The 19,309-nt window shown below is 43.8% G+C and overlaps 1 protein-coding gene across 1 annotated transcript in view; it reads right to left on the reverse strand.

Annotated features, from left to right (window-relative positions):
- Positions 1-18,705, reverse strand: part of NSG2 (neuronal vesicle trafficking associated 2) — a gene marked incomplete at both ends in the record, with an annotated part of 55,473 nt that extends 36,768 nt beyond the window's left edge. Inside the window, 2 exons of the mRNA XM_082835887.1 lie at positions 2,671-2,754; positions 18,577-18,705. Of these exons, the coding sequence (XP_082692013.1) occupies positions 2,671-2,754; positions 18,577-18,705 (213 nt within the window). The remainder of the gene's footprint in view (positions 1-2,670; positions 2,755-18,576) is intronic.
- Positions 18,706-19,309: the final 604 nt, after the last annotated feature.

The raw sequence follows: 19,309 nt of genomic DNA on the forward strand, positions 1-19,309 counted from the left end.
TTCACCCCAGCAGATACATCCTTCACGTGGCCCAGGGGGAGCTCTCTTTAAGGAAGTGAAAAGCCAGGCTAATAAATGCTCACAGCTCTACAAAAGCAAACAATTTTGCTCCATTCCTCCCATTTTGTTCCAAGCGGCAGGGCCCTCCGCCCACACCTGACAGTCTGTGCTGACAAAGGGCTGCCCCCAAACCCCAACGCCCTTTCTTCCCAACCTCCAGGGCCAACTGAGTCAAGCTGCGTGGGGCACTTCCTCAGGCCCTGGACCCTGACAAGCCACTCATTTTCTCCTGGCTCACTCGCTTCTGTTCTAACCCATAGTTACCCAAAGCAGGCGGCACAGATGAACAGAAAGGCGGGGGGTGGGGCCGGCTTTCAGCCCTGGCCCTGCCACTTGCTAGTGGGTGAGCAGGTCACATCACTGCTCTGAGCCATAGTACCCCTTGAAAAAAACGGGATTATATCAGCTTCTCAGGGACTCACGGACATCAAATATGATAAAATTGCCACATCACCAGAAGTTGCCAACAAAGAGGGAAAAAAAGAAAACAATGACAACATGGTCCAACACCACGGCTGATAACACAGCCACAAACGACATTTTGAGACATTTCTTTCCATGTCCTTTTTCCTCTGTATACTTGTGGTTTTTTTCATCGTTCCAGCCATAGAAAACATACAATTTTAATCTCTGCTTTTTTCACTCAGCTTCCTCTATGAAGCATTTGCCCAAATTATTGCATGTTTTCATAACCATCATTTTAAATGATTGCTAAATAAGGAATAATTCCATCAAAAACTGTAACACTCTATTTGGCAAAAAGAGCAAATTTTTAAAATATTCTAATTTTTTTCTGATTATTGTAACAATTCATGCTCGTGTAAAATTGAGAAAGTACAAGAAAGATGAAAATATCTCGTTAAGCCCATAATTCAGAGTAAACTAAATACTCTCCCTGCAAAAGTGATTCCTAAGAAACTGCTGAAACAGTCCATCCTATACATGTGGTCTTACATATGGAATCATGAGAAAGCTGCTGAAAATCTAGCATTGTTTCCAACGCTTCGATTTTACAGATAACACTGCAATAAACATTTTTGTGCATGAATCTGGGCATACTTCTGATGATCTCTGCCGCCAGGAGGACAGGTCAGCTTTACTCCCTGGCCTGATGCTCATACATTATGCACCATGATACTCCTCCCCTCCCCTCACAGCTACCTGCTGGTTCTTGCAGATACCTGCATGCAGTTCAGGCCAGGTCAGCGTTCACTGGGCCCATGCTGTGTGCCAGACACTAAAGCTACAGCCAAAAATAAAAGCAATTCCTGCCCTCAAAGAGGGGGTCAACATCCAGGGAAGTCCCACATTCTGGGGGGATGTACACAGACGTGCCATATTCCCTCCCAGGCTCACACACCCAGCTGCTCTGACACATGTAGCAGGGAGACAGATAGGGACAGAAACGGACCAATATGCTTATCCATGTATAATACATACTCCAACCAAGTATGTATTATACAAATACATACAGACAACCAACCAACGGCTGTTTTCACCTCCAAAGCCCTCAGCTACAGTTGATACAAAATAGTTACTATTAATCGTGCACTTATCACGTATAGATCCAAGTGCTTTGCATGTATTCTATACTCCATTCTCACAGTAACCTTCTATTATCGCCATTTGATAAATGAAGTTTATTGACTAGCTTGTGGCCACATGGCTGGTATGAGGTGGAAACAGGGCTCAAATCCAGCCAGACTGCTTCAGTTTCCATCCACAGAACCACTTATTCTATTGCCTCCATGGCTGATATTGCCTTCTAAGTATCTTTTAGGCCTCTCTCCACTCACCTTCCTTTGCTAAGCCACTACTGTTTTTTTACTTGCAGTAACCCAGCAGTCTCCCCTATTACTCATGTAAAAGCCAGCATGTTTTTTCCAAAAACCCAGTTTAATCATATCCTTCCTCTTCTTGAAGTCCTTTGGGGTTTCTTTCATGCTTCTAGCCTAAAATCATAATTCCTCCATACAGCCTACGATGACTGGGACTGTCTGCCCTCTGCCCACTTTTCATACCTCATCTCTGTCTGGTCCCCACACCCCTCCTAGAGCTGAGCTTCACTGCCCTTATTCCTATTCAATGTTGGGTTCAACTTCCCTCCAGCCTCAGGGCCTTTGCACAAGCTGTGCTCTCCTTAGCCATCTAAGTGACTTCCCCAGGGTACTTCCCTGAGCTTCCTCCATACATCCTCACAGAGCGGCCTTCATGGCTCCTTCACGCAATTCATCACAGTGATATGTATTCGCCAGTGCTCCTAGTGACCCGGCTACCAATAAATAGAAAATCAACCATTCGGTTTTTACCACTAAGAAGTCAACTTTTCTCTCCCTTTGTCTTTTTTGTATTTGTTGCCATCAACCAATGTCTAAACTTTGAGTTTCTTTATACATTTCTATCACATTTCCTGAAGATTGTGATGGAAAGGCAGAGAGACAGGGACAGGAGGAAAAAGAAGAAATGAGACACATTTATCCATTATCAAATTGTCTGAACATTTCGGAGTAGGAGAGAGGATAACTTGTCCTCAAGAGGCAGAGCTTTAGTTATGTGATTAGACTCAGTGACCCACACCCAGTCTTTCTGTTACACCATCAAGACACTGACCGTAAATTCAGCGATTTTCGGCACCCGGAACTTCCCTTTGTTCTTCTGTTCGGGCTGATATTCCGTTCTTGTCTTCACAATCACCTGAAATGTTCAACCAGTGTTAGCATGCACAGAGACTTGAAAGACTTTTCTGTTCCTTTTTTTTAGTAACTAGAATTTACCGTATATTGCATAAAGATCAGAAAATAAAGAGCCTCCCACTCAAACAAACACAAGAAAATAGAAAATTCAAATCACCCATAATACTTTCCAATTCCAACAGACAGCCATAGGTGACAATTTTGGTCTCACCTTTCCAGTTTTTATATGCATATATATGCACATATTCTGCATATGTATTTGCTATTTATGCAAATATATACTTTATGAAACGGATTCATACTTCATTTTATCACACAACACTCTACTAACATTTTCTCCACGTAGAAAAATATACAATTTCATTTTGCCTTTTGATGTAGCTTAATATTTCATTGTATGCATATACCACAATTAATCTAACCGGTCTTGATGGCTGAACACGTAGGTTGTTTCCACAGTTCAGGGTATATAAACAAGTTATGATGAACATCTTGTAGCAAAACTTTTGCACATATACTTAATTCCAATTTCATTTAGGGACTTCCACAAAGAAAAACAGAAAGGTCTACTGAATCTATTGTATCATCTTATTTTTCTGAAGTCTGAATATTTTGCAGAGGTGGTTAATATCTTTTCAAGATAAGCTGTCAACCTGCCAAGACATTTATGGGACTCCATCCCACTGTGGAGGCAAAGTGGAAGAAAAAAGAAACTTGACAGACAATCAATAACTATTGCCAAGTGTCACAGTGTCATGGGTAACACAGAAGATGTCTGAGTCTCGGGGCCTCAGCTGTAAAATATGGACAATAATCATAATCATAACCCCTAGTTAACAAGGCTGTTTTGAGGGTTGAATGAGATGATAGTGGGTAATACTTTTGGAATAATTTATTATGTGCCACAGCTAGATCAAGCCCTCCATATACTTTATCTACATACCACTGCTATTTCCATTCTCCTGAAAGGAAAACTGAAGCACAGAGCTGTCAAGTCACTGGTCCAAGGTCACACAGCTCAAAGGAAGCAATCTTCTAACTATGATCATTCTTCTCATTAGTGCTTAAATTAACCAAATTTTCACTGAAAACTTTCACCAAGTTTTCCTAGAGACAATAGTCAAGTGTATGAACTCCTGCAAGAATTCTTCTATGAAGAATTTTCTTTAAGGTCTGTGAGGCATACCTTGGACAAAATATAGCTCAAAAAGGAAAGGATGGGGAGGAACTACTATTACTGAACATCTACGGTGTGGCACTTAAATATGTTAGTTAAGGAGGATCTGGGTCCCAGCCCATCTAGAACATCACTCCTTCCCTGACATTTAGAACTCATTTGCAAATGTAAATTCTGTTGTTTTGCTCCACCCCCTTTGGATTCTGCTTCTCCAAATATTAAAAAGTGAGCCCTGGCTTCCTTAAAGAAATGGTACAGCTAAACAAGGATGAGGGTTTTGCGGGGGAGTGGGGTGGGGAATGTTCTTTTTATTTTTTTCTATCTCCTGTTCCAAAGAATAGGAAAGCAGAAGCTTCTTTGCCACAAGTAATAAAAATATCCCTCATGCTTTGCAAATTTACTACACAGCAGACACTGAGTGCTTGACATGCACTATCTCACTTAATTCTGTGCTGTGGGGCAAATACTGATACTGTCAATATTGTAGGGAGAGGAAACATTGTGCTTTGGGTTTGAATCCTGGCTCAAGCACTACACCTTCTGTGGCTTAGCTTTCTCATCTATTAAATGGGAAAATAACCATCACTACCTGGTTGGGTTGTTAGGAGGCTTAAATGAGTTAATATAAGTTAAGCACTCAGACCGTTCATTCAATAACAACGTTTTTTTGAACACTGCCTCTGAGTGCTGCCAAATGTTCTTCCAATAGGTGTCTGAGGCGGATATGGAATCGGGCCTCTCTTGCACCTGTCAGCCTGCAGGTTCTCCCTATCCAGCCCTTCGAGAGCAAGGCAAGGATTTCTCAAGAACAATACTGTTCAAGCATGGTCTGAAAAAAAAGGTTTCAAGGATGAATAGAAGTTTCCTGGGTGAACAAGACAAGATACTTTATGCAAAGTGAACCACATGGTCAAATAAACAAAAGTGTAAAATAGCATGTAATCTACACATTTGGCCGTTTTGGTGTTATGTGAACTTCAGTGTGTTAGTGAGAGTTAAGAGCTAATATAAATGTAAGAGTAAATGCCAAGGCACGGTTCACAGGCTAAGTGTTTCTGTTAGAAACTCACAACATTCTGGGAAGGGCCAAATGAAACAATGTACGCGCAGGTGCTTGTGAACTTAAAAGATATTCTACAAATTGTAATGATTAAAAATATTTGGAATAGCACTAGATCAACTGACAGGCTATGAAGTATATTGAAAATTTAGATGTCTGATCAGTTCTCTGAATCCACATTTTTAGAAATATTCACAAACTGGAAATTATAGTTTCTTCTCCCAATTCCCCATGTTGTGTGTGTATATATATCTAATGTCTGTATGTATATATATAAATATATTATAATCCATCTCAATGTCTATTTCTAAGATAGTGAATTTCCTGGTCAGTGTGCCATGTGACCTATAAGCCTTAGGGCAAAAACTGCCTTTGCCTTTTATGATAGACCGCATTCTAAGACGGTCCCCAAGCTTCCCACCCCTGTATACATGCACTGTATAATCTCCTCCCTCAAGACTGAGGACAGGACCTGTGAACATGATGGCATAGTCACTCCCATGAGTATGCTATGCAAACTCGGTCACAGCAGACTGGAGAGAGATTCTCTTGCTGGCCTTGAAGAAGTAAGTCAACATGTTGTGAGAGGGCCATGCAGCTAGTACCCGAGGGTGGACTCTAGGAGTTGAAAATGACCCCGATCAATGGCCAGGTCACTCAAGAAAATGGGGACTTCAGTCCTACAACCAAAAGTAACTGAATTCTGCCAACAACCTGGACCCTAAGAACCAGATGAGAATGCAGCCTAGCTGACAGCTTGATTTCAGACCCAGGAGACCCCCGAGCACAGAACCCATCTAAACTGTGCCTGAACTTCTGACCTATACAAACTATGAGATAATAAACGTGTGTTGTTTTGAGCCACTAAAGCTTTGATAATTTGTTACATAGCAGCAGAAAACTAATATGCCTTCCCACATTGCAAAGTCCATCTCAACCATCTCTTAGCTTGAGTCCTTCATTTCTAGATCCTTAGCCATCAGACTGGTCTCAAGCATAACACCTCAAGTGTTAAGAAGCATTTAGCTTCTTAGTTCTTAGCTTCTTCTTAAGCTTCTTAGTCTTTCCCTCTGCCCCTTTATTTTTATAAACATCTTTCCCAAAACTTCTCAAAAAGCCCTAAACCATTTATATCATTCCATGTAACTTTTAAAGACCTCATGCAGTGGCCAACATGTTGAGATAGGAGCCAAAACTAAACAAACATTACTGTTGGAATGAGACAATGAATAACCATTACAGCCAATATCATTATAATTGTCATAATAAATATTTTGTGGTTGCTTCTCTAACAACCATTTCCTTCTTCAATCCAAAACCCCCACCCCCCACCGCCCGATATTGCTTTCAAGAACTCACCCCTGTCCCATGTGGCAGCCATGTGGTTTGGTGGAACTGATGACTTCCTTGATGGCGGGGATGGACCCTAATTAGGTTAAACCAATCAGAGCATATTATTCTATTGATCACAAAATTTGATTGGCTCAGAGATGGGCATATTACCTAACTTGAATCAAAGAGATATGAGGCAATACTGACTGGGAACTTGGGGGAAGACACCTCCTTGCTCTTTATGAGTGTTCCCTAAGGAACATGTTCTTCCTCTGGATGGTGTGGTGAGGACTTAGTTCTGAAAGTGCTGAAGCAATTGTTGCCACTATGGGGAGGACCCAGGATGAGGTCAAAGGCAGCATACAAAAGAGGGCAGAGCCAAGAGGAACCCAGAGAAGTGGAGATGAGCCCTGATGACACCCTGCCCTCTAGATCACACCTTGCCTGAAACCAGACACATGCTGTACCCTGCAGTCATGGGGGGGGAGGGGGGCAAATATATACTCTTTGAACTTAACCCAATTTAGGTTGTGTTTTCTAGTACTTGAGGTGAAAAGCTTTCTATCTGATAGAAATGTGTTCCAAGAAAAAATGAACTGAAAAGCTATTGGAATTTAGTAAGATGTTCAAGTACTAAATAAGTATAACAAAACCAATAGATTTTCTCTGCACCAGCAAAAAATCACCTCAAAATATGATGAATCCACCAAAAGATACACACAACAATGTTCATAGCAACTTTTTTTTCATAATAACACAGAACTGAGAATAACCCAAATGTCTATTAACAGGAGAATGGATAAATTGTGGTGTATTCATAAGATGGAATGCTACACAGCAATGCTACATAGACATGGGTGACTCTCACAGACAGTATTATATTGAACTAAAGAAATCTGATGCAAAAAAAGTATTTTTTTATGTCTTGTGTGATTTCATTTATATCAAGTTCAATATATATATAATAATTTATATATTATCTGAATAAATATATATATTTAATACGCCATTTACCATTTGCAGGAGTGATGCTGAGTTTAGGCAGAGTTGGGGTCATAGCCCTCCTTCAAATCCATATACTACTTTGCCCTGAACCCCTATGAGATGTTGCTTATGCCCTGAGTGAGTTTCTAATGAAAACACTTCTTTTGGCTTCAGAACACTTATCAAACCACTGAGTTCAAATTAGGCCAACAGACAGGTTGACTGACCCTGTGTCAGTCCTCAGTCATCTGCTCCTCTCTTTAGTTATACCATATTTTCTCCAAAAGCAACCCAGGTAATATTTTACCTTTGCCCCTAAGGAAGTGTTAGCTCATTAGAACCCCTTCTCCATGTCAAAAGTAGGTCTTTGCCTACTTGCCTGGAACAAATGGGCAGTCCGCTGGCCTCATCTTCTTTGACCTCTCAGTAATATTTTTTGACCACTCACTCCTCCTTAAAAGTCCTCCTCCCAGGTCCATGGTCTTCTCCCTGCTCACTGACCAGCCCTCCTCAGGTTCCTCCAGCCCTGCTTGACTTCTCAATGTTAGAATCTCTCAGGGCTAGGTCATGGGCATGCTTCCTTCCTACAAGTCCCTTCTGAGTGTTCTTACTCCCATCATTTCCAAGTCCATCTTTATTCTCATAAGTCTCAAATTTACATCTCCAATTCGGACCCCACCCAGCACTCAGATTACCCTACTGGACATTTGCCCTTGGATAGACACACATAAATTTACCATGTCCCCAGCAAAGCACTTGGGTTCCCTGACCCACTTTCCCCAACCATCTTGCCCTCAACATTCTCTTCCCCGTGTAATCGCCAGATAAGAAAATAGCAGCATGATATGTCATTGTTTATGTCAAGTCATATACAGGAATCTCTCATGACCCGTCCCTTCCCTTCAGTCTCCAAATCCATTCCAATCACCAGTTCCTGCTTCCTCAAAAATTTCTCTCAAATAAACCCATTTGTCCAGTTACACTGCCAACACCCTAATCCAGAGCATCATCCTCTCTCCGCGAACTTTTGCTCTGACAGCTTCCTTGTTTCCGTCCTTGCCTCCCCAAACCCAAACAAAAAGAGATTTCTAGACCAAGAGAGCATCATAAACCAGCAAACATTCAGAAGACATCCAGGAGGCTGGACCTGGGAAAACCACAAAGAGGTAGTTTTGAGTGGCCGGGGAACAGGGCAGGTGAAGTGAGCGATAAACAGAGGCTCTGAATGCCATGCTTAGCATCTTGAAGATGAACTTGAGAACAGTGAGGAACTGAGGAAGGATTATAAACCAGAGAATGGCTTTCCAGGTGTGCATTACACGTAGAGGAAAAGCCTCTGGCACAGTGAAGATACGCTGGAGAGATGTAGAGAGCAGGAAAAACCAGCCCTACAGTTACTGGAATCAACCAGCTATTGGGCATGTCATGGAGCGTGGTGTGCTGCTCCCATGGACTGGAGCCAGAAACAATTCCCTTCTATAAAAGGAGATATAGTAACAGTCAATTTTTTTTAGTACTATGAGGGGAAAGCATAAGAAATGTTAGCCAATCGTTATTAATTGTACCTCGGAGGAATCAGCTTGCATACGCAAAGAAAGAGAGAGAAGAGAAAATAAATTTACAAAGAAAGGGTCTATTTTCTGCAGTTGAAAAAAAAAGTGGAGCAAAACAGAGCCCTGGGCTCCTTGATTAATAACAGAAATGGAAGGAAAAAGTGGAGAGAGGGGAGGAAAAAATTCTTTCTACTCTTGTTATTATTAAAAGTGGGGTTTTATAGACACTTGGGAGAATGAAACTCCAGGTTTTCAAATATCATTGTGGATATGGGCAAAGAAATAAATTTGTTTTCTTTTCATATCAATACATCAGTCCCCATTGTTCGGTCAGCAGCTGATATGAAGAACATAATTTAACATAATTGGCATTGTGAAAATGGGATAAATTATTCATCCCAAAAGGACCCCTCATCTGGATATATTCCCCCTTTGCTGGCAAGGCCAGATAATACATGGTGGTTCAGATGGTGCAAAGTACAGATCATAAAAATTTAAAATACTACTTCCCAGGATTATCAATAATGAAGAGGTTCGTACATGGAGAGGCCCCAGGATTGGCAGGAACAATAAATAAAAATGCAGAAGTGCTGACAAGGAGCATGATTGTATTTTTATGAGCTGGACTTGCACAGGCCAAAAATAGACCTAAGCTGTATCCTTCGGCTCATTCCTGCAGCAAAGAGAGAAGTTCAGGGCAGTACAATGAAAGGCTAGCCCCTGAGCACCTCTTGTGTGCCAGACACTGACCTACGGGCCCTACTGATGTGGCCTCAGTTAGTTCACACAACCCCCCTCTCCGATCCTCACATCTCTCCTTTAAGATCATTATTATTCTCATTTTTCAGATGAGGACATTTAGCCTCAGAGACTTCAGTCACTTACCTGTGATCAAATGACTGGTAAGTGGTTGAGCTGGTATCCAAACTCAAGAACACGTTGCTTTTTTCTATCATTTTTTAAGGTACCCACTATGTGCCTGGCACTGTACCAAAAGCTTTACATCCTATATCTCAGTAAATCCTCTCAATCACTCTGAGGTAGGACTGATTATCCCCATTTCATAGGCACCTGAGTCTCAGGGAGCAGAAATGACTTCACAACCTCACATAACCACTAAGAGGCAGAGTCAAGGCTTGAACCTGAGCTTCTGGCTCAGATCAAGAGCCGTTAGTAAGGTCATCATTCAAAACTCGTAACACTCGAACTCTGATCCTATGGCACCTGATGCTCCCTAAATGCTATTAACTGAATGAACAAATGAATGAATCCTTCCTCTAAAGAGACAAGATGAAGTCACCCCAATGGAGCCTGAGTACATAGTTGGGAACCCTCTCCCTTTGACTGCCTCACTCTTCAACCCACACTCCATCTCTTTGCGTTCGAGTCTTTCCCTGGACCCTTGAAGTTTGGTAGTGGGCCCAGAGCACAAGGTAAAATGTCAGTGCTCAGAGTACATGAGTGACAGTGTTGTCCAATCCCACCCATTCACCGACGGGGACATGGAAGCCCAGAAAGGGAGAGGGATTTGCTGCAGGTCACACAACAAGGCAGTGTCAGAAGTAGGACGCTAGTATGGACCTGCTGACTTCCAGTCCAGGGCTCTTTCTGTGGATTGAGTCTCTTTTACTTGCTGGGCCTTTGATTTCTCAGGGCAGAATGGAAGGCTGGCCAGTAGGGCCTCAAATGGATGGTCTAGCCCAATAAGTCTATGACTCTCCAACTCTCAGGCAAGGCACAGAATTGGGCAAGGTGAGCGACTCTTCATTGACTCCTACAGGGACGGCCAGCTCCTGCTCTGAGTAGAGGCTAGCTGCCCGGGGCCGGAGTCACTACAGCAAGGCTGGCCCACAGCTCTGCCACCCAGGCCTGTCCCCTATAGGGCAAGGTCCAGCCCACCTCTCTGCTCAAGCCTTCTTACAGCCTGGGGCCAGCCCCGTGCACTTCAGGAAAAACAATCCTGATTCTGGGACTGGACTGATGATGATGATAACAGCAACAACCATAAAAGCAACCTAGCATTAAGCAGTTACTCTCTGCCGGGCACTGTGATAAACATTCGATATGCATTTTCTCATTTTACCCTTTAAACAATTCTTAGAGGAAGATATTGCTGTCCTCGTTTTAACAACGAGAAAACAGAGAGACAGAGTGGTTAGTAAACTGGCCCAGGGTCACACAGCGAGTAGGTGGTGGAATTAGGATTCAAATTCAAACTGCATTGCTATAATGCATGTGCATCTATACAGACCTCCCTCTACATGCAGGGGCACTAGCTCGTTCCACAGTGGTCTCTCCGTGTGTGAACGTGAGCAAGTAAGTAAGTCACTTCAGCTCTCTGAGACTGTTTCACCATCTGTGAGATGGAGGTGATTTTTTAAAAATAGAAAATTTGATATATGCTCATGGTAAAAAAAATGTATGAAAATTGTAGAATAAAAGTTTTCAAAGGGACCCCAACCACTCCATCCATACTCTAACCATCTAATGGTTTCTTGTGTGTCTTTTCAAGACTATTTTATGAATTATAAGAATGAAACATACACACGTGTTTCCACAAATGGGATCACTCTATACCACACTCTTTAAAGTTGTTTTAATAGAGCAATGTGTCTGTTGCTTTTTCCACATTAGCGCAAACACAAGCAAATCTGTCTCATCCTCATAACAATTGCTTACTATTCCACATCCATGCACCAGGGTTTGTCCAACCACTCCAATCTCATGGATCATTCCAATTGTTCTCTCTCTCTCTCTCTCTCTCTCTCTCTCTCTCTATATATATATATATATATATATATATATATATGCCTTTGCATACTTGAAAAACATACCCATAGAATAAATTCCTGCCAGTAGCAAACATACCAACTAAATAGGATATACAGTTTAAATTTATAAACAATATCCAAATACCCTCTAAAAACCATTGCATCCCATTATATAACCAACCGGAGTGCAATGAGAAGATCTGCTTTCTCCCAGTGTTAGCAACACTTGGCACTATTACTTTTTTTTTTTTTGCCAATCAGATAGGTAAAAATTTATGTTTCATTAAAATTATATTTTCAAATTATAAATAATTTTTAATCTGCTTATAGGTCATTTTTTGTCTATTTTCTGGAATCACCTAGTCAAAGCCTTTGCCCAAGTTAGGGTGATTTATAATCTTGTGAGTCTCTGAAGAGCAGAACGAGGGGGCTCAATGAGCCTGGAATCGGCAGAGACGTGCATTCTCTGCTCCCCAGGGAAAGGCTGACAGTTCTCTGATCCTGTGTATCAGGGAGAAAAAGAAACCCTCTAGTGAAGCCATGAGAATGACCAAAAAGGTATGGAGGACTCAGTGACAGGAGCAGCATCTCCTTTGCCCAACATCCTTCCAGATCCGTCCTGTCGGACCCCTGCTCCCCCGCTGTTGAAACCCCATCCTTCTCAGCATGTCTCACGTTTACAGTCATCCTCCAAAAATGTCACCTTCGGGAGACATATTCCGAATATCCAGTGAAAGAAAGGAAACTCTATCAATGAGTACCATCTTTGTGCCATTAGACAATTTTCACTTTTTTTTTTTCCTCACAGTAAGCCGGTTAGGTAGCTATTATGTTCATTTTACAGAAGGAAAAAAAAAAAGCCCAGAGATGCCAAGCAACTTGCCTAAAGCCACACAGTACATAATTAGTTTAGCTGAGAGTTGAATCCAAGTCTCTAAGACAACCAAGCACATGCACTCTACCACACAGAGTGAAGGGTGCTAAACATCAATAATTGATATTTTAATGTCTGCGTTCCTTTCCTCCCACAAGCAGGTGAGTCAACGTCCTCTAGGATGTGTAAAGACTTAGTAGAAAGGAAAGGTACATTTGCTTAGAGCCTGGCAGCTGGCTTGATGAATACACAGTTCATCTGGGGCTTTGCCAAGGTGGAGTTGTGCCGGTCTGTGGCTCGCTTTCCGCAGACCAGCCATCCCTTAGCTGGCATTTCCCAGCACTCTTGGGTGCAGATCTTGGCTGCACTGTTTTCTTTTGGTGTGTCCTAGGACAGCATTCCCCTTCTCTGAGCCTGTTTTGCATGGTTACAACCTCACAGAGGAGTTGTGGGGACATCTGGGTTATCGTGGTCACTTAGGTGGTCACTTGTGGTCACTTGTGGTCACTTAGGTAAACCAAAGGCACGTCCTGGAAATTGGTATCTACAGACTGATGTTCCAGCTTCTCAAGAGCTTGCTCCCATGACCTAGTGAGAGCCATCAGACTGCTTAGATTCAAGTGGAAAAATTAAGCCCAGCCTTACCCTAGGCAAGGGGCAGGGGGCCTCATTCAGCCAGCATTTCCTGCTGCCCGCCCTATGCCAGGACTAAGGGTACAAAGATGAGACAGAGCCAGGACCCTCAGGCCTAGTAGGAAAAGCTCCTCAGTGCTGACCCAGCACCAAGTCTCCATCAATCCATCCACCTCCCCATTTCTGCTGCCACCGTCCTAGAACCCACCACCACCATCCCCTTCATGAGCACAGCAGTAACCTTCTAGCTGATCTCCTGCCCCCCACTCTTTTCTTCCACCATACATGGCCAGGGCTGGGAGGTTGGTGGTACTGCAGGAAACCCAGTAGCCTCTGTTTTGGGGACATTTCTCTGGTGCTGCCTCATTTGGAAGATGGATTGGAGAAAAGAGGAAGAAGAGACCAGGAGACCAAGCGTGAGTCCCTTGGCCCTAGGGTGGCCCACTGCAGCCAGAGGAATCTTCCTAAAATAGAAATCTGATCTCTTCTTTAAACCTCTTCAGAAAAATGCATGGGGCCCCTCATGAGCTGGTGCCCACCCCACGTCATCTCCCAAGTCTCTCCCCCTCCCTCAGCTGACCCAGCCAACACAACCTCTGGACTGTTCCTCCCATTCCCTCAGTGTCTGTCCACATGCTGGTCCCTCTGCCCCCTACTCCCTTTACCAACCCATCCTCCATCTCTCAGCCAGGGCTCCTTCCTCAGAAGGACCTCCCCTGACCATCCTGCCATCATAATTTAATCCCCTTAAGTCTTTTTTTTTTTTTTTTTTTGCGGTACGCGGGCCTCTCACTGTTGTGGCCTCTCCCATTGCGGAGCACAGGCTCCGGACGCGCAGGCTCAGCGGCCATGGCTCACGGGCCCAGCTGCTCTGCGGCATGTGGGATCTTCCCGGACGGGGGCACGAACCCATGTCCCCTGAATCGGCAGGCGGACTCCCAACCATTGCGCCACCAGGGAAGCCCAATCCCCTTAAGTCTTAGCGTCTCTTAACAATACAGCACCTTATTCTTTCCTTAATAGCCCTTCTTGCAGTTTGCATCTCTGTATTTCTATTTGTGTGCCGGCTTGTTTGAAGTCCCTCTGCCCGCAACGGCCATGCCTGACTTTTCATGGCTGTATATGCATAGCTTAGCATAGGGCCTGGCACATAGAAGTGCCCAATAGACATGCTGGATGAGAGAGTGAGTACCTTCCAGTGTAATAAGTATAACCTTAGCTATAATTATGGGTGGTCAGGGAAGGTATCCAGGAGAGCTGCCATCTGAACTGGGTTTAGAAAGATGAGCACTGGCTTATCAGACAGGCAAAGAGGCCAGGAGAGCATTCTGGGCAGAAAGAATGGCGTGGGCAAAGAGGAGGGAGCAAGAAATACCCTGGAGAGTGTAGAAAATTCCAGGGCGGGGTTTCTCAACCTCAGCACTGTTGACATTTTGAGCAGGGCAATTCTTTTTTGGGGGGGGTGGGGGGGTGGAATTTTGTGCATTGTGGGATATTCAGCAGTATTCCTGGCCCAAAACATCCCTCCTCCTATTGTCACAACTAAAAACGTCTGCCAAATGTCTCTCTGTGGGGAAATGTCACCCCCGGTTGAAAACCATGGCTCTAGGTTAGTTCTGACATGCTGGTGTTCAAGGTACAAAGTGAGGAGTGATAGGAATGGAAGCCAGTGGGGCAGATAATGGAGGACCTGGAGTGCCAAGGTCAGGATTTGAGGACTGTACCCTGTGCGGGTGACTGGACAGGCTTTCCCTGGGAGAAGGACTGGTCACAACTCCAGAGGCACTACTGCAGGTGCGCTGTGGAGGATTGATTAGCGTGATAGAAGAGGTGGGGAAACAACCACGAGGCCAGCCAATCTCGTCTCCTAAGGCATGCACAGTCCCACTAGCACTGGGTAGGGAAGGAGCCCTGGAGGCCGTGACATTCTCTCTGCAGGATCGCCCCAGGCCCCACCTGCATGTCCAGGAGAGCTCAAGAAGAAGCCATGGCCGTAGATGAGGGAATGCGGAGTTTGAGGAAGCACTGCCTGGGGATGGGAGGCTTCTTGTTATCGAAGGTAGCACGGTGCAGAGGGGAAAGCTGTAGTGTCAGGTGCACCGGGGTTCCAACCCCAGCTCTTCCATTCTCTCTGTGAAGCTTGGACAAGTCACTCCATTGATCTGAGCCTCAGTTTCCCCAGCAGTGAAGTGGGTGCACTAACACCCACCTCACAGGGCCGTTGGGAAGATTAACTGAAACGACAGCTATGAATGCCCTGCATGGCCCATTCCTGGCCCAGAGCAAGGGTTTCAGACATGCTCGTCCTCACTGCTTAGCATCCAAAAGCTTTTCCCCAGAAACTCGCATTCCATACTAAAGAGTATGTAGTGAACAAGATAATTGTCAGTATTACACACCAAGCGCACTCCGTATTTTACATTTTCAAGAGGAAAACCCAGGATGTAACATTGGGGCTAAATATACTTCTTTCTGATAACCTTTTTAGCTTCAAACCCTCACCATCTGGCTGGACATAGTGAGAGAGCTGACAACTGTGTCAGAACTCACCTTGCCTTCTCTACAGCCCCTTGAGGTTGAGTCCCCCCTCTACCCACAAGGAGGCTGAGGCTGAGGCAGTTAGAGAACCTCACTCAAGTCCTCAGCCAGGGTAGGCTCATAAAAGGTAGAGCACTGAACCCCCCAAGAGAGGGGCTTCCGAGTCTGGGCTGGTAAACACAACACTGCTCTCAGCATTTGGCTTCTTGAGTGGAATTTACTGTTAACACATCTGTTCTAATGTCAGGGGGAAAAACCTGGTTTACTCTTGTAAATATTATAAAATCTAAATCCTAGCACAGAAAACTCACAGGAGTTGAGCTGAGGTTGGTGACAGAGCTCTTGCTAGAGTCCAAGTTTGGGGACTCCCAGACCAGCTGGCTCCCTATTCCTGCTGAGGTGAAAGGTTCTAGAACAGCGCTGCCTGGGCTCTGGGTTCTCCAGATTTTGCCAGGAGGCTTACCAACTCTGTGCTTTGGGAAGCGACTTTACCACTCCATGCCTGAGTTTTATCATCTTTAAAAACTGGATCAAAGTAGCAACTCCCTTATTAGGTCCTATTAACTATTGAAAGGATGAAAGAACATTGTGTGTGTGTGTGTGTGTGTGTGTGTGTGTGTGTGTGTGTGTGTGTGGTGTGTACTTGTGATTTACAACAGCATCTAGCATTTAAGAAGCACATGAAAATGATAATTTTTATTCTCTTATGGTTAGTTTTGTGCCAGGGACTTTATTTATAAGACCACATCTAACTTTGCCCCAACCACTGTGAAGTAGGTGTGATCCTCCCCACGTCATAGAGGAGAACACTGAGGTCCTCCTGGTACAAAGACTTTATCATGAACATCAGAGTGAGTCTGTGATGTGCCCCTGTAGCAATGTGTCCCTTTAGGGATTTGCATCTTACAGGATACTTTGGTTTGCCTTCCATGCATACAAGTCCACAATGTATTATCTTCGGGCTTTGGGACATCTGGACCAGATGCTCAGTGGTTATCAGGTGTGTCTCCTCTCTCAAGGAAAGAAAGAAGCCCTTGGAGGTGGGAAATGGGGTGGGGAGAAAGGGGAGACAGAGGCCATGATATCTCTGGATGACCCGCAGATGTGTGTAGAGCTAAGAGGAGAAGCGACCTCACCCCAATCCCTTTTCCTTGCATACCTGTCAGGGACATACAGATCTTTGAGACTATAAAGGGTAAAGATTCTTCCTGAAACTTCACGAAACCTTGAGAGAATATTCCCTCTGCTTCTCCTCAATCTCCATTACATCTGGGATCAAATTCCATCATTGCCACTTACTCCTTCTGTGAATTTGGATAACTGACCAAATTTCTCTGGTCCTTCGCCTTTTGCCCACAAACGTGGATGTATAATCCCTGGGTAATGTGCATCTAACACAGTGGCGCTCCACTTTGGCTACACACAGGAGTCACCTGGGAAGATTTAATTAATATTGACACCTGGGTCTCACCCCCAGAGATTCTGATACAATTGCTCTGATACAGATATCAGGATTTTCAAAGGCTCCCCGGGTGACTCTAATATGCAAGTCAAAAACTGAGAACCTCTGCTGTACAGGTAGCCAATACCCAATTAATACTGTTCCTTCACATGTCTTTAGTGCTAACTGCCTGTTCAAATTTTATTTTCAAAAGGTCTTACCAGTTTCTCAGAATGGCTCAAGGATTCTTTATTTCTGCCACCCTTATGCACATTTTCATACTGACAACCTCTGCACTTTCAAAACAGATGACTCAACCCTTAGCCAATCAGCCAGGACGTCTATCTAGCTTCGGCTCCTCTTCTGTTCATTGGATAGAGCCAATTGGTTAAGACACACAATGCCCTCCTGGAGATGCCGATGAGAAAAATCAAACAGATGGAATGATCCATTGTTCACTCTTCAGCAAGGGAACCTCATCATTTGCCTCCCAAGCTCTCTCTTATGGTAGGTAAACGCTCACATCGTAAAACCCCAGGTTCTCTCAGAGGGATCTTAAACAATATCCTTTCTCCCACCTGTGTCCGCGGGCTAACTCCACCACTTTTGTATAATTGCTCACCTCCATTCCTCATGGACTACTCCCATGTCAGGAGACGGGCCATCAGCCAGCCACTCATTTCCAGCCACGCCCCCGCCAAAGACACTCTACTTCAGTCATGCTATTTCCCCAAAGCTCTCCATCCTTTGCATATGTGTGCCCTTTGCCTTAAACGCCTTTTCCTCCAATGGTCTACCCGGGAGGTTTTTACTCACCTTTAAAAGCCAAATTCAAATGTTCTCCTCTGCAGCTTACCTAATCTGTCCTCCCAGTCCCCTCTCTGCCACAACAGGGTTTAGTTTTTTCCACTCCTGTGCTCTCACAATCTTTGTAATGCTCAGGCACTGCATTTACCATGATGCTTTATATTAATTTAAGCGTTATCCTGAATAGGGATTTCGTAATGTGTCTTTTTATAACCAACTTGCAGCATAGGAATGGGGCCTTAGGAGGCGCAAACTAAATGCCTGCTGGACTGCATCCAATTCTCTGTCCTCAAATCTGTAGCAGTCAGTTTTTGAAACACCTTCCCAAAATAATCAAGACAATTTTCTCTTTCATCATCTAGAAGCTTATTAGTATTCATCTACTATGATGGAACTTTTAAGAGGAAAGATTATTTTCTTGCCCATGTATGTATATGTGAACAAAAAAAAATGAATAAACACTTACCATAAATCTGAAATAACATAAGAGATGTCATGTCTCTGGAAGGAATAACTACATTTTACAAGATAGGGAATGTATTTGGCTGATGAGGGAATGAAAGGGTTTGGGGGAGGTGGAATTTTTTGCTGCTTTATTTCCTGGGAAGGGGGGAGCATGGGGGGGCTGATGAGGAAAAGAGCACCTGCTTTACCTTTTCCGGAGCAGGTAGCTGTAAGTGATTAACCTCCAAGGGAGTGATGAGAGGGACGGTCTGGAAGCCATCCTCAACCGAAGGCGGCTTGGTTCCCTTCTCACTGGGGTTACTGTTCAGCTTCACCATCCTTACGCCTTTCTTCCCAGACCTAAGGCAAGCAGTGGGATTCTAGTTACAGTGGGAAGTGAGGCAGGAAAACAGAGGGCTGACGACAGAGAAAATAGCGCTGTCCTCAACAGTTCCACTCCAGCAGCTTCAGTGTACAGATCAGTCATCGATCTTCTGCTAGATTTCCTGACATGATTCCCATCATCCAGTAAAACTTCTTTAATCATCCAGATATGCCACCTACCCACGGCACTTAAGAGCCTTCAAATTTGAGAAACTCAAGGAAAATCCTAGGCTCACGTACAAAACATACAATCTTAAAAAATATCCAAGACACTAGAGCTAACATAATCATATGATCTCAGTGGAAAGCTTATTCTTAGTGCAAAAATAAATCCTATTATTCTGGGTCGCCCTGCAGTATGATAAATTTCACCTTACCATCTTGGTTGCTATTTTATTATGTTGTTGTTTATTTTCCATTAATCTCCCTAAAATACAATAAATACATTCAATGCCCCTATGTGTAGTGTACCTTTTGACTCAATATGTAGGTTGTACAGGAGATACAATTTCCTAAAACAAAAAAGGTTTGGCTTGAACCTGATCCTGTTATTCAGCC

This window comes from Leucopleurus acutus (genome assembly GCF_964270905.1).
Source record: "Leucopleurus acutus genome assembly, chromosome: 3".
Classification (NCBI taxonomy): domain Eukaryota; kingdom Metazoa; phylum Chordata; class Mammalia; order Artiodactyla; family Delphinidae; genus Leucopleurus; species Leucopleurus acutus.